At 38.8% G+C, this 18,618-nt stretch overlaps 1 protein-coding gene across 5 annotated transcripts in view; it reads right to left on the reverse strand.

Moving 5' to 3' along the window:
- Positions 1-1,880: 1,880 nt before the first annotated feature.
- EMCN (endomucin) overlaps positions 1,881-18,618 on the reverse strand; it is a 113,512-nt gene continuing 96,774 nt past the window's right edge. For all 5 annotated transcript variants that reach the window (XM_043438300.1, XM_043438299.1, XM_043438301.1 and 2 more), the window contains 3 exons: positions 17,688-17,749; positions 11,724-11,797; positions 1,881-2,423 (listed from right to left, as the gene is read on the reverse strand). In XM_043438300.1, the coding sequence (XP_043294235.1) occupies positions 11,763-11,797; positions 17,688-17,749 (97 nt within the window). In that variant the 3' untranslated portion in view covers positions 1,881-2,423; positions 11,724-11,762. The remainder of the gene's footprint in view (positions 2,424-11,723; positions 11,798-17,687; positions 17,750-18,618) is intronic.

Below are 18,618 nucleotides of genomic sequence, written 5' to 3' on the forward strand. Positions count from 1 at the left end.
AAACCAAATATCCTACTTCAATGGAAGTTCAAGTTGACTTATAAAAATGCAGACATTACCTCTGAGATTGACATTATAAAATGCCCTGAATATCTCTGCAAATTCCTCAATCCTCTTATCACTTTGACTTTTTAAAGATTTAACGCTATAGTTGTAAGTATAAAGCATGTTCTTTATGTATAATTCTTGAACTAGAATAAATTTCATCCTTTCATTATGATTAAAAAGCTTTCCCTTTTCCTGATCCTTATAAACTCTCTTCCAACAATCTTTATTAAAGGTCAAGAAAATGGTTTTTATAAAAGCCAGAATAACATATCACTTGTAGTAATTTAAATTGCAGAAGAGTTTGTACCTTTTTGCTGAGGAGCTCTGTAAAGCATTCTAGGGGTGTTGGAATATTTTCCTTTTAAAGACAAATGCTCCACACTTGGCATGCTCTAGCCACTGTTGCACCCATTTGAAGACTTCTAGATTAGAGTTGAGCATGAGCAAAGCACCTCTCAAAGGAAAGTGTATGCATTGGAGATCTTTGCCTTTTTCTATACTCTCTTGGGCTTCCCAGGTGGTGCTACTGATAAAGAACCCACCTGCCAATGCAGGAGACATAAGAAACACGGGTTTGATCCCTGGGTCAAGAAGATCCCTTGGAGGAGGGCATGGCAACCCACTCCAGTATTCTTGCCTGGAGAATTCCATGGACAGAGGAGCCTGGCGGGCTGCAGTCCATAGAGTTGCATGGAGTCAGACACAACTAAAGCGATTTAGCAGACATGCATACCCTACTGCTTTTCTTTTACTTTTTTTACTTCGTTTTTCTTCTCAAAGAAACATAAAGAGACACCAGTCAGAAATACAAGTATGCTTTCTGATGTCCTTGATTAGAAGCTGCCCAGACATTGAGAGGCGAAAACCAAAATGATTATTTACATAATCCTTAATGCTGACCATTTTAAAGTACACTGCAATGAAATCAATTGTAAAAGGTAGGTTTAAATATACTCTTCTTTCTCTGCTACACTGTCCTCATATCACTAAGATAATTTAACACTGAAGTAAGCTTGTGTTGTGTGCGCTCAGCTGCTTCAGTCGTGTTGGACTCTTTGTGACCCCGTGGACTGTAGCCTGCCAGGCTCCTCTGTCCATGGGATTCTCCAGGCAAGAATACTGAGTGGGTTGCCATGTTCTCCTGCAGGGGATCCTCCCGACCCAGGGATCAAACCTGCGTCTCCTGCATTAGCAGGTGGATTCTTCACCTGCTGAGCCATTGGGAAATCAGCTTATGTAATCATAAAAGTTAACTGCCACTGACAACTTGTGCATTCCACAGCTTTCCAAAGGACTTCAACCAACATGATGTTTCGATCCCTTGTGTCCAAGGAGTGGTCAAGGTTAATCAGTCAGCTTTCAACTTTCAACTGAAGAATATACCCCAATGGAGTGGTAGCTATAATCATATGGTATTTTTAGGAAAGTGATACTCTGAAAAATAATATCATAATTATGTATTTATGAAATGTTGGTATAAACTGGAGATTTAACAATGATTGCTGGAACAAATCGTTACATTTCTAAAAGAAATAAAATATGCACAGAGATAGTATCAATTAAATGAAGTATGAGAAGTCTCAGTCTTGTTATCTTCTTAATGAATGCAGTACAGAGTGTCATAAATGCACTTACATCCTTGCAACAGTGTGAATTACAAAGAGAAATACCAAAGAGATGGGAAATTGACTTCCCGTGAACAGGGTCTAGTGTGTGAATCCTTTGTCGCTTTCTCACTTCTTAGATGCCTTTCATTAGTGAGTTCTCATAGTCTAATAATCAATCCCCAAATATTCATGACTATGGGAAGACAATACTATTGCCATTTTCAGTCACATTATGATATTTTTAGTGTGTTGAGTACAGTAATTATTTGTTAACAGCAGCACATGAAAGTATGAATAAAATGTCTTTATGTACAAAGTAGCAAGGCAGGATTTTGACCCAACATTTAATAATACACTTGTGAATCTTCCCTGTGTTAACATAGTGGAAAACAATAAATACAAACGTTAGGTAATATAAGAACAATGAAAAAGTAGAAAAGTCTCCATGGATGAAAACTGTTGGTTCTGAAAACTTTAAACTCAAGGGACAGATTCCATCAGTGAAACCACCTGCTGGTCTGTCAGGCTAACTGCTTACAGATGCCCCTCCTAAAATCCACTCTCCTAGGAATATGGTATTCCTATAAAATGTGGTAATGCACTTCTTCACATCCTAGAGGATAGGGGAGCCGCATGATTCTTTCTGATTCTATTAGATTACTGCACGTCATCTGGACATCACTTCATTGGGACAGGTGACCGGCGAGCAGGATTGGCAGTAAGCCACAGGGCTTTCTCCCCATGGGGCATTGAAGCTGAAGAGTAAGCCTGTTGGGGGGAAACAAAAAAGTTCAGATTACAAGAAAGGGAAGAAGTAGAGATGCTGGAGGGAGACCATCGCTTGGTAAGAAATGTTAGTGACCAGCTGAATTTTTCCACCCAGTAGAGTCACTGAAGGGACTTCGCTGGTGGCTCAGACAATAAAGAATCTGCCTGCAATGTGGGAGGGCTGGGTTCGACCCTGGGGTTGGGAAGGCCCCCTGGAGAAGGGAATGACAACCTACTCCAGTATTCTTTCCTGGAGAATTCCATGGACAGAGGAGCCTGGTGGGCTATAGTCCATGGGGTTGCAGAGTCAGACACGACTGAGCAACTAACATACACACATATAGAGTCACTGGAATGTCCCATATGCACTTCAACCTCAACAATTCTGAAAGGAAACCCACTAGAGTGCCTCCCAAACCCATTCCCTCTTGCTCAGTAATTCCAATCTTTTCTCTTACCTCCACGATCCATGCAGACAATCATGCTACAAGCATGGCCATAATCTATACCCTTAATAGTCCTCACCCACAATGCTTACATTCACACAATCACCACCTCTGGAGAATTTTATTTTCCAGACACTTCTCTATTCCATACTGCTGCTTCATCTCCATTCCAGCTACAGACTTGGGATAGTCAGAACTGCAAGAGCCCTCTGACTTCTCTGCTTCTAGCCTTATCACTCTTGAATTAGTCTTCCACATTAAATACTCGGTGATGTGTTTCAAGCACAAATCTCACCATATTCGTCTTCTGATTAAAGCACTTTGCTGTACCCTATCACTAATGGGACATCATTCAAGGTCTGTTGCTTTAGGGTAACAATGTAAGTCATCATGAAATTTATTGGCAACTTTTATGCTTTGCTGCTGCGTACTTATCAGGGAGAAGAACAAAGGGGCACTCTCCACCTCTCCTTCACAGGAAGGAGAGCCAGGGCTTTAATTTATTACTTTGGGTTTTCTCATTTGCAGTACAGAAACAACTTTCTGTGTTGGTCTGAAAAGGAGCAGGAGCCTGAAGTTTCTGTGCTTTAATTGGGAAAAGGGCACCTGGCCCCCACATGGAAGGGCTTTGGTGCCATCATGCTGCTGGCGGCAGTGCTGGTGGTTTGCTGGAATCTGGGAGGAGAATGACAAGGTGGGGGTGTGGGTGGGCAGGCGGACCAGAGTGGAAACCTGCATTTTACTCTCTCGTGGTGTGGTTGATGCAGGCAGGGCCTCTGGTGGGAACCAGTGCACTGCTGCCTTGCCTGGGAGGAAGATGGCCACTAGTGGCCATGGTTTGGGGGACGCTTTGAGAGCAGAGAGTGGACAGAGGGTCCATGTCAAGCCTTAGTCTGTGGAAATGACTGTGCTGCTGCTGCTGCTAAGTTGCTTCAGTCGTGTCCGACTCTGTGCGACCCCATAGACGGCAGCCCACCAGGCTCCCCGTCCCTGGGATTCTCCAGGCAGGAACACGAGTGAGTTGCCATTTCCTTCTCCAGTGTATGAAAGTGAAAAGTGAAAGTGAAGTTGCTCAGTCCTGTCCAACTCTTCACGACCCCATGGACTGCAGCCTACCAGGCTCCTCCGTCCATGGGATTTTCCAGGCAAGAGTACTGGAGTGGGTTGCCATTGCCTTCTCTGGGAAATGACTGTAAAGCAGGGCATTTCTAATGTCCTCCCAGAGCACCTGTGGCTGACGATGGGCCAGCCCAGGCAAGAGCATGGTGTAGTTCTAGAAGCAGCATAGTGATTACTGGGATGACTGAGGAACAGTCCCCACTCTCAGAGTTTGGACTAATTTCCTGGGTGTGTTCTACATTCAGGGTCAGAGAGTCTCCCGAAATGAATAAATGGCTTCTTGATGGCATTAATAAAAAGGAAAAAATCTGTTTTTATTCTACTTAGGAAAAGAAAACATTTCATTCTCACCATGTGGAGTCCTGTACACTGTAGCTTAGCCAACCCCTCTTATGATCTGGTACCCTCAACTGCTTCAGCCTCACTTATCAGCCCTGCTGGCACTGAGCTCTGTCTTCTAGAACTGTGCTTCCCACATTATCTGTGGAACAGGTTGGCTTTTTTAAACATTTCTAATCAGTTGCAAACTGGTATTTTCCAAAATAAAATCACATGAGTAAAATGTTGAAGCAATATCAGATCGTTATAACAATTTTAAATGCTTACACTCAGAGTCTGTACTTAATCTCATTGTGGAACAGAATCAATGGTTCACTGACTCTGCAGCACATACATAAAGAACAGCTCTAGGGTAAACAGTTTTCTATAAAATTTTCCATACCCCGTGTAGCTTCACAATTCTTTGCACTTACACATGCTGTTCCCTGTGTCTAGAAAAATCTAGGTTACTTTTTTTTTTATCCTGTAAGTCTCAACTTAAATACTAAATTCTCTAAGAAATTTATCATTAAACTTCAAAGTACTATGGCTATCTTTACATAAAGTGAAAGTCACTCAGCCATGTCTGACTCTTTGTGACCCTATGGACTATAGCCTACCAGACTCCTCCATTCATGGGATTCTCCAGGCAAGAACACTGGAGTGGGTTGCCATTCCCTTCTCTGGGGTATCTTCCTGATCCAGGGATTGAACCCTGTTCTCTCACACTGAGGACAGATTCATTACCATCTATCTTATTTACCATATTCTGCTAAAATGATCTTATTTGTATATCTCGCCACTAGTCTAAGCTCCTTCAGGACAGCAACCATGTCACGTTCCTCTTAATATCTGGTCTAGTACTTAGCAGAGTAATATTTCTGTCACTTTTTCTTCAACTGAACCATAATCCTCTGTAGATGAGCTTCCAAGTGAAGCTAAGTGTTTGCAACATAGATCAGCTAGGTAAACATTTTGATTTGTGTGAGTAGGATAACGGTCAGGATTAATACGGTACTGATAATTTTTTCTCCTTAAAGATAAGAAATCAACAATAGGAACAAATTGGGGTTTTCATCAGAGTGTATTCCACATTGACAGTCTTTCTTTCTCAAGAAACAGATTTTGCTTGCTTCACTAATGATTTTATTCATTAGTTGATGTTCCAGTTTGAATGTCTATACAATATCAGCATAAACTATCTTTCCAACATTATAATCCCTCTAAAATTCAATGTGTCAGCTTCAACGATAATACAGAACTTTATGATCATGGACTCTTTCATAACCCTAAATATTGTACATTTGTGATTCTTTAAAAAATTAATGATTGCTTTACTAATAAAGTATCATGTTAGATTCTTTAACCATAAACATAGGAGCACAATGGTTTTAGGAGAAAAGACCATTCTGTCCTGGTTTTATAGATGTTGAACACAGTGTAAAGCATTATGAAGAAATTCGTTCAGGGCTATAGGCTAGGATTGGAATATAAATCTCTTTTTACTTGTGATGTTTTCTTTTTAGCCCTCATCATTCATTTTAAATGTAAGAAAAATAATTGAAAAGCATATTAAGCTCTTCTGGAAGTTCATGAAGATGCTTTTAGATTATCAAGGGTATCATTTAGGAAATTACAGAAGTACAGTGAATTATATCTGGGAGAAAAGTAGAAACGGGTAATATTCCACTTTGTTGAGGATCTGTGGGATGAGATTTTCATAGAAGTTACTGGTCTTGCTTATTCTTGGTTCTTTATTGATCTGAAATTCCCCTCATATCTTAAATGGGCAGGTGACTCACAAGAGAATGGACAGGAGAACTACCAGCAAGGGAGTGACCAGGTGGCAGCCAGTCCCCTGCCTTCTACAGCATAGGACTGGTCTCAGAACAATTAAAAGGACTTCTGTTCAATTCTAGGAGAAGGCAATGGCAGCCCACTCCAGTACTCTTGCCTGGAAAATCTCATGGATGGAGGAGCCTGGTAGGCTGCAGTCCATGGGTTCACAAAAAGTCGGACATGACTGAGCAACTTCATTTTCATTTTTCACTTTCATGCATTGGAGAAGGAAATGGCAACCCACTCCAGTGTTCTTGCCTGGAGAATCCCAGGGATGGCAGAACCTGGTGGGCTGCCATCTATGGGGTCCAACAGAGTCAGACATGACTGAAGCGAATTAGCAGCAGCAGCAGTTCAATTCTAAAATCTTTTCCCCCTCATTTAAGATTTATCTTGGACACTGTTGTTTAGTCACTCGGTAGTGTCCGACTCTTTTATGACCTCATGGACTGTAGCCCTGCCAGGCTTCTCTGTCTATGGGATTTCCCAGACAAGAAAATCGGAGTGATTTGCCATTTCCTTCTCCAGGAGATCTTTCCAATCCAGAGATTGAACCTGTGTCTCTAGCACTGGCAGGCAGATTCTTTACAACTGAGCCATCTGGGGAGCCCTATATCTTGGACATGTTTCAGTTTGTTTCAGTTCAGTTTATTTCAGTCACTCAGTTGTGTCCAACTTTTTGCAACCCCATGGACTGTAACACGCCAGGCCTCCCTGTCCATCACCAACTCCCAGAGTTTACTCATACTCATGTCCACTGAGTCGGTGATGCCATCTAACCATCTCATCCTCTGTCATCCCCTTCTCCTCCTGCCTTCAATCTTTCAAAAGAGTCAGTTCTTTGAATCAGGAGGCCAAAGTACTGGAGTTTCAGCTTCAGCATCAGTCCTTCCAATGAACACCCAGGACTGATCTCCTTTAGGATGGACTGGTTGGATCTCCTGGCAGTCCAAGGGACTCAAGAGTCTTCTCCAACACCACAGTTCAAAAGACATGTTTATGTGCAATTAAAAAATTGTCTTGAGAGTTGTTTGCTTTTGTTAGCTGTGTAATGTCATCAATAGGATGAAAAATAATTTTGAAATTTCCATACCATTAGACACGCTGTTTCTAAATGTTTGCTACAGTTCTCTGTATGCTAATTTTTAACAATGTTTCAATAATTTCCTTATGAAAATTTCCTAAAGTGAAGTTACTAGGTGATAAATGTGAATATTTTAAGTCTCTTAGCTAAAATTACCAAACTGTTCTTCAGAAAGATTAATCCAATTTATCCAATTTAAGCTGTCAAATGCAGCATATGAAATTATCTGTTTCACCAGTATGATTTTTAAATACTGGAAAAAGAAAGCTCAAGTAAATTGAAGGTTATAGTTTTATATTACCATTTCTATTTCCTCCTCTATGAATTGCCTGTTCATGGCCTTGGCTCATTTAAAAATTTTCCAATTTGTGTAAATATCTTTGGGTATTTAGAATATTAATTAATTGGTCTCATATTTATGGCAAATGTTTTCCAAAGTATAGTCTTCTTTATGATAATCTTTTATGTTTGAAAATTAAGTCATGATGTAGTAGAAATTTCTGTCTTGGAAATTGAATTTTCTTATATCGTTTCATGGCTTGAAAATTCTTAATCAGACACATAATAAAACCTAACTAAATTTTCTTCTACTGTCTTTCTTTTACATTAAGTTCTTTATACATTTCCCCCATATAGATATGGCCTTTCCTGATGGCTCAGATGGTAAAAAATCTGCCTGCAGTGTCAGAGACCCAGGTTCGATCCCTGGTCAGGAAGATCCCCTGGAGAAGGGAATGGCTTACCCACTCCAGTGTTCTTCCCTGGAGAATTCCATGGACAGAAGAGCCTAGTGGGCTAGAGTTCATGGAGTTGCAGAATCAGACGACTGAGCAACTAACAGCAACGTATAGATAACATTATAGCTCAATTGGTAAAGAATCTGCCTGCAATGCAGGAGACCCCGGTGCAATTCCTGGGTCAGGAAGATCCACTGGAGAAGGTATAGGCTACCCACTCCAGTATTCTTGGGCTTCAATTGTGGCTCAGCTGGTAAAGAATCCGTCTGCAATGTGGGAGATCTGGGTTCAATCCCTGGGTTGGGAAGATTCTCTGGAGAAGGGAAAGGCTACCCTCTCCAGTATTCTGGCTTGGAGAATTCCACGGACTGCATAGTCCATGGGGTCACAAAGTGTCGGACACGACTGAGCAACTTTCACTTTCATAAGTAATATTAGCTTATGATCCTTCACACTCATTATTAACCAGTTTTTTTTCAGACTATTTGTTGGCATCAATAAGAAAAAAGATGTGCTTTTCTGCTCTGCATTTTTGCATAGAAATTCTACCTAAGTAGAAGTTCTATATAACAGCAAATCAATTCCTTTAGCTATGTCACCCTTGTCATTACTAATTAATCATGAGAAAATTAATATAAGAAGAAGATAACAAAGCATATTTGCACTGTAAAAGAGCACAAATATATATAGAAATACATACAGCTAATATATTTCTAAAATTTGAAATTTAACAAAAGTTGTTTTTGCACTAATAGCCATTTTAAGGGTGGTATCAGCTAATATCTGTGAGCAAAGTAAATTATACAGGGAAAGTTTAAACTAAAATAATCATTTTCTTATTCTGAAAAATTATGGTTCCTAAATGTAGCAATAAATATGCAATGAAAGGATAATATGTTTTGAAACTCTTACTGACCTTCCTCTTGTTGACGTGAAGGTCTCAGATTTTAGAACTAGACTGAAGTGATGAAGTGTATCAATCATGCTATGTAGTTTTAAATCTTTTTCTCTTAATTATTTTCTTATTTCTTGTGTGTGATTTCATGTTCTCACTAGACAAACTTCACAGAGAGGGCAATGATCATAGATGAAAGGTATTCTGGAATTCCATTAAATATAATACTCTGCACTAAATAGATGATCATTATATGAAGCAGCAGGCATTAAATACATCTAGAAATTTATACTGAGATGAACATTTTTAACAGGAGTTAATGTTTCCAGATAAGTGTTTGCTGTTAACCTGAAGATCCAAAGACTTCTCAGCTTCTTTTTTCCACTTCTAGTTCAAATGTGTGTGCTAAGTCAGTTCAGTTGTGTCTGACTATTTGTGACCCTATGGACTGTAGCCCAGGCTTCCCTGGTGGCTCAGTGGTAAAGAATCCACCAGCAATGCAAGAGCCGCAGGAGACGTGTGTTCAATCCCTGGGTTGAGAAGATCCTCTAAAGGAGGGTGGGGCAACCAACTCCAGTGTTCTTGTCTGGTGAACCCCATGGACAGGGGAGCCTAGTGGGCTACAGTCCATGGGGGTCTCAAAGACTCGGACATGACTGAAGCATGTCCATGACACACAAGCTCCTCTGTCCATAGGATTCTGCAGGCAAGAATACTGGAGTGGATTGTTATTCCCTTCTCCAAGGGATCTTCCCAACCCAGGGATCAAACCCATGCCTCCTGTGTCTCCTGCACTGCAGACAGATTCTTAACCTCTGAGCCACAAATGTATTCTATTTATCTTGAATTTCTGAGCCGATATTTGATTTGTAGTTGATACCTTAGAAAGCAATTATTGGTTACCACATTTAAAGTTCAACCATTCAAGAGAAATAAAATGAAAAAGGGTAAGACAAATAGACAATAGAATTGACCAATGTCAAGCATGTTTCTTCTGATTACTTTCATCTTTACTCGTCAGAACATTGTTATGTAATTCCACAATTACTCAGAAAGGCAAGAGAAATTATTTACCTCTGCGAATCCAAAGACAAGAGATTAGAGGCTATGGATTATTTAGCAATAATTGTTAAAGTACAAAAGTGGAAGGGAATAGGAATTGGGTGATAATTCATTTTGTTGAGCTTGTTTGGATAAGCACTTGTCCTTATTTTCTGTACAGAGACTGTTGAGGCTGCCTCCTATACAGAGACTTTTATTTCTTTTTCTTTCCAGCTGAACACTTCATCTTCCTCCAAAGTGGACGATTAGTTACCAAGATTTGAGCATGTTAATAATCTGGAAGGCATTGTGTTTCAATAGGCACAGGATTGCAAAGGAACCATAGATGGTATGGGAGGAAGCTTTCCATGCACTAGTGAGGGCTTGAACACATGTCTCCGTGAATTTCTAACTTCTCAGCTTCTCGAATCTTGCATCTGAAAGAGCGTCCTCTCTCATCCTAACCTACCTTTGGCTGACTAGAGAAGGATGAAATTCTGACCCTGATGCATATGTCTGGATGATACTCCTTTGTGTATGTCTCCTGCTCCTAGCCAAAGAAGCATCATTTACTCAATAAACACTGGCTAAGTATCCATAACAGCATTGTACTTGTGCTAGGAAGTAGACATAGGTAACATGTCTACCATAGGTAGACATGGGCGTAACAGTGATATCCCCCCCTCCCCTGGACACTACCCAGAGTGACTACCATTGTGGTCAGGCCAATTCAGGGCATATACCTATTTGTCCTTTTGCTTTTTTCACTATTAGTTACCAAAAAGTAAATTTTTCTGCAGATTCTAAAAATTATAAGACACTGTGAGGGCATGTACTTAATGTTTCTTGTGAAAACTAAAGTCAGAAGAAAATTTTCTTATGCAATTCTAGAAAAGCAAAAGGCAATCCCACGCTAAGCCGGAAAGGTCAACTCCAGCAGGCCTGAAATGGGACTGAGTTGTTTTACTGCAATGAGACATATACTTGCATTGCATGGACTCCTGGCCAAAGCATGGGTCACACAGAATGACCGTTGCTCATAACCAGAGGTTTGAGAGCTTTCAATTATTCATTGATTAGCAATTAGTGTAATGAGGGTGAAGACTTTGCACTGGTCTTGTTGAGACACCTGGAAGGCTCTGTCACTCATCCAGCTATTTAGCAAGAATGTGCCTTCCTGAATACCCAGGTATAAGGAAGGCCAGCTGAGAGCATGTTTTGGATCACCTTGTTTGAGGTGCTTTGTGGGCACATCCATCATTTCTGGTCCCAAAGAGAAAGTACACCTAGGTGTGGTCCTTACAGAGGAAGCACAGTTGAATCTCCCATCTGGCATCTCTGGACCCCTTGCCCTGAGCCAACCTTTGACTGTGATGTGTATCTTTACCTTTAGGCAGCTGATGTGTCAAATTTTTTTTTGTTCACAATAAATTACAAATTTGTAAGCACAGTTATCTGGGGTCCTGCAATCCTTCCTCAGCAACAGAACCCTGTCTACCTGCCACTGGAAGTATGCATATGCTGACCCAGGCAGAGGCAAATAACATCTATGAGGGAACACTACAAAAAGGCAGAAAGAATGAACTGCATTGTCCCTGAGGCAGGCAGGACAACTGGAAGAAATCTTCTACAGCCCCCAAGACATTTATTTCTCTGGCAAGTGTTCTTCTTGTTTGTTTTTAGACAAATAGAAAATGATGGTTTCACTGACACAAGCCATTAACTTTTCAGGTTATAAAAGTATAAAAATAATCTGAGCTGCATCAGGCTAACAAAACAGATATTAATGAGTATCTCAGTGAATGAAATTAGGAAACTTACATATTTATTGCCCAGGTGTGGAGAGAATTCATCAAGCTGTCAGTTCTTGGTTTTTCCTTGTGCAGAGTGCTCCCCTAAAAACAGAAGATATGTTTTGCTCAGAGAGTGAATAAGGATGAAAATAAAAGTTTCTCAGCTTTTTTTTTTTCTTTCCCAAGGAAAGTCCAATTTCCCCTCAAGAATGTCATCAGAGCCACAATTTACCTCTTGGTATTTATTGCCTGGAAATCCTTGGCCAAGATTTATGAGCTTTTTTGGCCATTGTTTATTTTTACCCTAGAGGAGTGAGGCTAACTCGCTCCCTGCGGGTAGACGGTGTGAGCTGGGAGATGATAGCAAGAGAGGCACCCAAGAGAGTGAGTTATTGCATTTTGCTTGGTCCATGAGCTGGCTCTGCCTAAGCAAAACTATGTCATATATTTAAAGTGCCATTTTATCGGAAAAACATTCAAGGTTCCTCTGTTTAAATAATTCAGTGAGAGTTTTGTGAAAATGAATTTATAGGCCAACACGAATCCTTTGATGACATACAAAGCAGCACAAGGAACATTGCTCAAAATAACAGCGTTTTTCCATCATCCAATATAAAGATAAATATTAACTTAGGATGATGCGAAGCTGAAAGACCATGAGCATTTTCATGCGCTCTTGGATCTGTGGTCAAAGCCTTTCACATTACCTGTGTCTTTCATGTAGATTCAAGTATCAACATTAGTCATGCTTTATAAAAGCAATATGGGTCAAGGTCTCCAGCTTTGAGAATAAATGTCATTGCTTTGCCCCAGCTTTTATCTGCCGATTAGGACCATCTTCTGGGGACTCAATTGACGTCATCTCTTACCTGCACTGTCACGGGGATAATAGTACCAGAGAGCTAAGAAGAACAAACCTGGGACTATCCTTCAAGAGCTCCTTAAACTTTGTGTTTCAAGAAATGTGTGGCTCTGAGCAATAGCCCTCATAGCTCCCGGCCCAGCACAACCCTTTGCTCACTATTGCGTATTTTACAAAACGCACAGCACCTCCTGGAATCCACGGCTATAAAGTACAGGAATAAGAAGTAAACAAAAGAAACATTTATTGAACCCCTACCATCCACCAGAAGTCACATAAACAATTCATATGAAAATTACTACAATTGTTAATATCTCCCTTAATAACTAGACACAGTCTGTCTAGCTGGGAAGAGAAAGTGTGGAGAGATTAATAATTATATGATTCTAGTAATACTTATAATAATGACATATATGGTAAAAGCAAACAAAATACAGTTATACCTGGAAAAACACAACTGGAAGGAAATGCCAGTATTGATGCCAGGTTGTCTCTTATAAGTAATTTTTAATTTTTTCTGTTCTCTATTTTCTCCATTCTACATTATACATATTGACGTCAAATTAAAATGGCAATTTAAGCCATTAAGAAATATTCCAAGGCAGTAGTGCATGCTGACTTGCCAAATCAACAGTTAGTGGAAAGATCATGTACATCTGGGACAGGCAAGGAAGCCTCAGTGCAAAGGCAGTTGTTCAGTCCCTAAATTGTGTCTGACTGTTTGCACTCCCATGAACTACAGCATGCCAGGATTCCCTGTCCTTCACTATCTCCCAGAGTTTGTTAAAACTCAGGTCCATAGAGTCAGTGATACCAACCAACCATCTCATCCTCTGTTGCCCTCTTCTCCTCCTGCCCTCAGTCTTTCCTAGTGTCAGGGCCTTTTCCAATGAGTTGGCTCTTCACACCAGGTGGTCAAAATACTGGAGCCTCAGCTTCAGCATCAGTCCTTCCAATGAATATTCAGGGTTGATTTCCTTTAGGATTGACTGGTTTGATCTCCTTGCTCTCCAAGAGACCCTCAAGAGGGTCCAAGAGGGTGCTAGTCTTCTCCGGCACCACAGTTTGAAAGAATCAATTCTTCGGCGCTCAGCCTTCTTTATAGTCCAATTCCCACATCCAAACATGACTATTGGAAAAACCATGGCTTTGACTTATACAGACCTTTGTTGGCAAAGTGCTGTCTCTGCTTTTTAATACACTGTCTAGGTTTGTCATAGCTTTTCTTCCAAGGAGCAAGTGTCTTTTTAATTTCATGGCTGCAGTCACCGTCCACATTGATTTTGGAGTCCAAGAAGATTAAATCTGACACTATTTCCACTCTTTCCTCATCTATTCACCATGAAGTGATAGGACTGGATGTCATTATCTTCTTTTTTTGAGCGTTGAGTTTTAAGCCAGCTTTTTCACTCTCCTCTTTCACCTTCATCAGAGACTGAGTCAAAATTGAAGGGCTAAAAAGATAGATTTTGCATCTCTGTATAGCTTTATATATCTATGAATCTTTTGCTCATCTTTATAATTTTGTTCATTTCTACTTATAAATGAACTTTTATTTGTAAAAATAAACAGAAAAGTGTATATTTAATGAGTAATTACGATAACATATCAACTAGTGCTAATATACTAACAATATATGAATAATGTGTAATTACCACAATGGGTAGGAGGGGAAGGTAGGAATCACAAAAAAGACCAAGGTGCTGTCTCCTCCTTAGTTCAGTGAGGAGGACAGTGGATAGGAGGTGAGTGACACCTGAAGAGTTTGTGTTATTAATATTAAGTGGTTCAAAAATCGAGCAAGAGAAGTCTGGCACATCATGGAAGGCCTTGTAGACATGATAAAATGTTGGAACTTAATATAAGGTAATACAAATTTATTACAGTTTTCTAAGAAAAGGAAAATTATAATAAATTCAGATCTGCTTTTTCTCCCTTCAAAAGGTTCAAAATCAAGTAATACTTTGAAATTAAATTCAGCATTACTGTGTTTTCTTTCTTTTGTGGAATCATGTATTCCTTAATTTAGGCAATTTTGTTCATATTTTTATAACCTCACATGTTAAAAATGAGATACCCTATATTAACTTTATGACACATGGTGTAAGTAGGAATCATGTTTAAAATGCCTCATGTCACATGTATATTTTGCAATCAATCATGGTGATGTTTAATTTGGCAAGATTTTTAATTAAATCTGAGAGGCATCTTATATGTTCTTATAAAGGACTTATGATCTGCTGTGTTTGGTGCTTGTTTTTTTTTTTTTTTCTGAAAGCACATTTTCATGTATACTCAGGCTTTTTCTTTTACAATAAAGAAAGCTCCCAATTGAAATAATCAAACTTTAAACATTTATAGACTGTATTTTCAACAAAAACATCTGCTTGAGAAAGATCAGACTTAGAGGAATCAGAAAATATGGACAGATAAACATCAAGACAATCAGAGGAGGAAAACTGGGGGCAAGGAACTGCTTTATTCAGAGAAAACATTCTGAACAATAACCGTTAAGCATAGAGGCTTATAGAAACCCAGGAAGTTTAGCATCCACTGGCATTTTCCCTGAAGGTGGGTTGCTATAGAGCTCTGTTTCCTTGGAAACATGATTTATTGACCTCTAAAATGGCAAAATTTATTTTGAGATACAAGACTGGAGCTTATAAACTGACCTATTGACTAATCTAATTAATTCTTAAGACCACTGAAGCTCAAATTTCATGTTACTAACCTTGGTGCGTTAATTAACGTATGCTTGTTGGTACATTTCTTAGGCCATGTAGCAAATACCATGAAATGTAACAACCATAAATTCTGAGTGGTGGGTAGTTACATATTTGGTCTATCAAATTCTTTTCTCTATTTTTTAACTATTTAAAAATTTTTATATACGAGATAGCAGAAATTTAGACTTTACTTTTAAAATTATTTCAGACTTTATTCTAGTTATATTTTAAGAAAGATGTAACTGTTAGGGAAGGGATATTTAAGTAAAAATAATTATGATACTATAACTTCCTTTGAGTGTGGTGAGAATAATTTTATAAAGAAAGCATATTCAAATAAGTCTCAAGAGATGGGAAGAGATGGAAAGAGATTTGTTTTCAGATGTTTCAGAAGACATCAAGTCCTGTTAATGGTGGAGAGACTTTAATCAAGTTTAATAAAACTGTGGTAGTCCAAAGAGCATTTGGAGAGCAGTATGTTTTAGATTATCAGTTCTAGGTTATTGAAAATCAACTCTGAGTCACCAATTTCACTTTAGCTCTATCACCAAATATTTTCTATAATCAGCTAGGTTGACCTTTGAGAAGTTTGGCAGGAATGAAAGTACCAGAGACTAGACCTTTTTATTTCCATAGTAATATTTTCCCCTTAGACCTATGACCAGAAAAGCTACTTCTGAAGAAAAGGAAGTTTGGAGAGTGAAGGGCCTTCTGAACCATCCCATCTTGGTTTACCCACTTATTATTGCAGTTACTATATAAGCAATATCAGCTTATACAGAATTATCCTTGGGCTTTAAAGAAGAATCAGAAAATTTGCAAGCAAGAAACACAAGGTTCTCTGGCAATTTCCCCTCCCAAAAGTCTTGATTCTGGTGTCAATTATCATTTCCCTGGTAGAGCAGGTGGTCCTGATCCCAGACCCCTCATCCCCAGAACAGCCATGGGCTTCCTTCCAGAGGCTTCTAGCTCAGAGCTTGGAGAGCCCCAGAGGCCACTGAGCATTTGGTTAAATTCCCCAGGATATAAAGGAGAGTGCATGAAATTACTGTGATGCAGCTTACAAGATATAGGCAGATTCTGAGAACTTTTCTTGATAAACGGTGTGGTCATGCTCCAGATCCTCCATGAGCTTACTCAAGATTAGTTCACATTCAGGCTTCTGGCCTGTCCCTTCCTGACCAAGTAGAATAGGCTTGGCTACTTAGTCAAAGCTGGTGAACAGCTAGGAGAAACTGGTGAGTGGTTTCCAATTATCCTGTGAATGAATTTTACTCTTTCACTCATTCAGATGGTTACCTTTAAGAAAACAGTGTGGGAATAAAGAACAGAAAGATACAAGACTGAAGTTCTCAAGAAAATGGCTCACATGAGGGATTTGGCCATGTCTCTGCAGGTCTCGGGTGCCCTTGCTTCTCAGTTCTTGTCTGTAATTTGTTCTAGTTTGAATCCTCTACCTGAAATTCGAACCCCAATCAGTCTTTGATATATTGCTCGTGAATTGGGACTATATTTAGTCTTTGGTTTTACTAAATTGTTTTCTGCAATATATTTACATGTTTATCATCTGATCTCTTTCACTTTAACATAACATATGTATTCTGGGACTACTTTGTATAGGTAAAATTGGGGTGATTGAATATTTTAAGTGTCTTGGATATAACTTGATATTTGTTAGAGCCACCTAGATTGTTTTGTAAAACTAAAATTACTTTTTATTTGTTTTGGAATACTGGATTTTTAAATATTTGGTCTGCTCAGTACAAAAAAGGAATTTGCCTTTTTTTAATTTTTAAAAGCTATCTAGCATTCCATTTTTCATTATTCTTGATACAAATATAACTCATACAGATCATATCTATATGTTGAAAAACTTTACATTTCAAACCAAACAAAATCAAAACCTAAGAAACTGGAAAAAGAAATATAAACTATATCAATAGAAAATTGTGTTTTGTCCTCACTGAGAAGCTCAATTAAAATGATGTGAAATGATACAAGATATGATTTACATTTTAATTCATGAATCCAAGTTCCAAGTGGTTATACACAGCCATTACCAAAAATATAACAAAACAACAACAATACTTTTTAGAAAACCCTGTGGCATGCTTAATGTTTTTTTTTTTTTTTTTTTTGCCACTACTGCAGGATAGAAAATGCCTCTAGTCATCACTCATTCTTTAGAATACATCTACATGCAACCTATTAAAATCAGATAGTCTAATATCTTACCCCAAATGGTATCTCTAGGGCTCACTTTTCCTTCATAGGAGAATTTATTTCTTGGGGTTAATAATTATTTCTAAAGAAGTTATGCTTTTTTATTGTGGTAACGTGAACAAAATTCAAGTCAGATTTTGAAATAATCATTTTTCGTCTAATCAACATATTGGGAGCTTACCAGACTCATGAGAAATTGTCTTAACAGTGAGAAGTTTCACACTCTCTTTATCGGACTGAGGTCTATTTGAAACAGAAAACATTAAGTTAACACCACAGTAATTAGTATTATATATCTGTGAAAGAAAGAAAACACTAAATAAACAGAAAGACAAAGATACACGTGCATATATATTTTTAGGTGTTTCTATTGCAAAACTTGTGTCTCTTCAGATATAGACACAAACTTTTATAGCACTTTCACTTCTGGAATCAAGTCAATAAATCTCTGTCATTCTGTTACAGTGATGATCATCAGATAAATTAAACGTCAAGATAGGTCATATGAAACACTTGTCTCAGAGTCCATATTACACACGCCTTCATTTCTGAATTGTGAGGGGGAAGACATAGAAGAGTTTCCGAACCTTTTAGACTGGTCTGAGTTCTGGGGACATTCATTTTCATGGGGTCGTGGATACTGCAGTGCAGTGTCTGAACTGTCTATTTCAACAAGAGTTCCCACCTACCCCTTCTCAGTTCAAAATAGTTTCAAACCCCAGTTCCTCTCCTTGGACATCTCCAGAATCTCTACTTTAAATTCAGAAGGCCAGGTCGTATAAGGACATTATTCTTAAAGCTCATGACCCAATGAATATACAAAAACACCCACAATAAAGCAGGCTACAAAGACAGGTCAACACAGAAAACTTAACCATAGAATTTGGTTTTGACATTAAAATAGTGTGTCTCTTTGCCGCATCTTGATGGTAGCACTTGGCTGGATTGCTAAGGACTGATTTGTTTGTTTTAATAAAGACCAAGCAGGGTAACCATTTGCTGTTACAGTAAAGCCACTCAGAGCCCTCTCAAGGTGTAGGCATGATTTTACCTAACTGTGAAAAGCATATTGAAAATTTCTATGGGAAAGCTATTTTAAAAATTTAGATATG

This window comes from Cervus canadensis, chromosome 19, assembly GCF_019320065.1.
Source record: "Cervus canadensis isolate Bull #8, Minnesota chromosome 19, ASM1932006v1, whole genome shotgun sequence".
Taxonomy (NCBI): domain Eukaryota; kingdom Metazoa; phylum Chordata; class Mammalia; order Artiodactyla; family Cervidae; genus Cervus; species Cervus canadensis.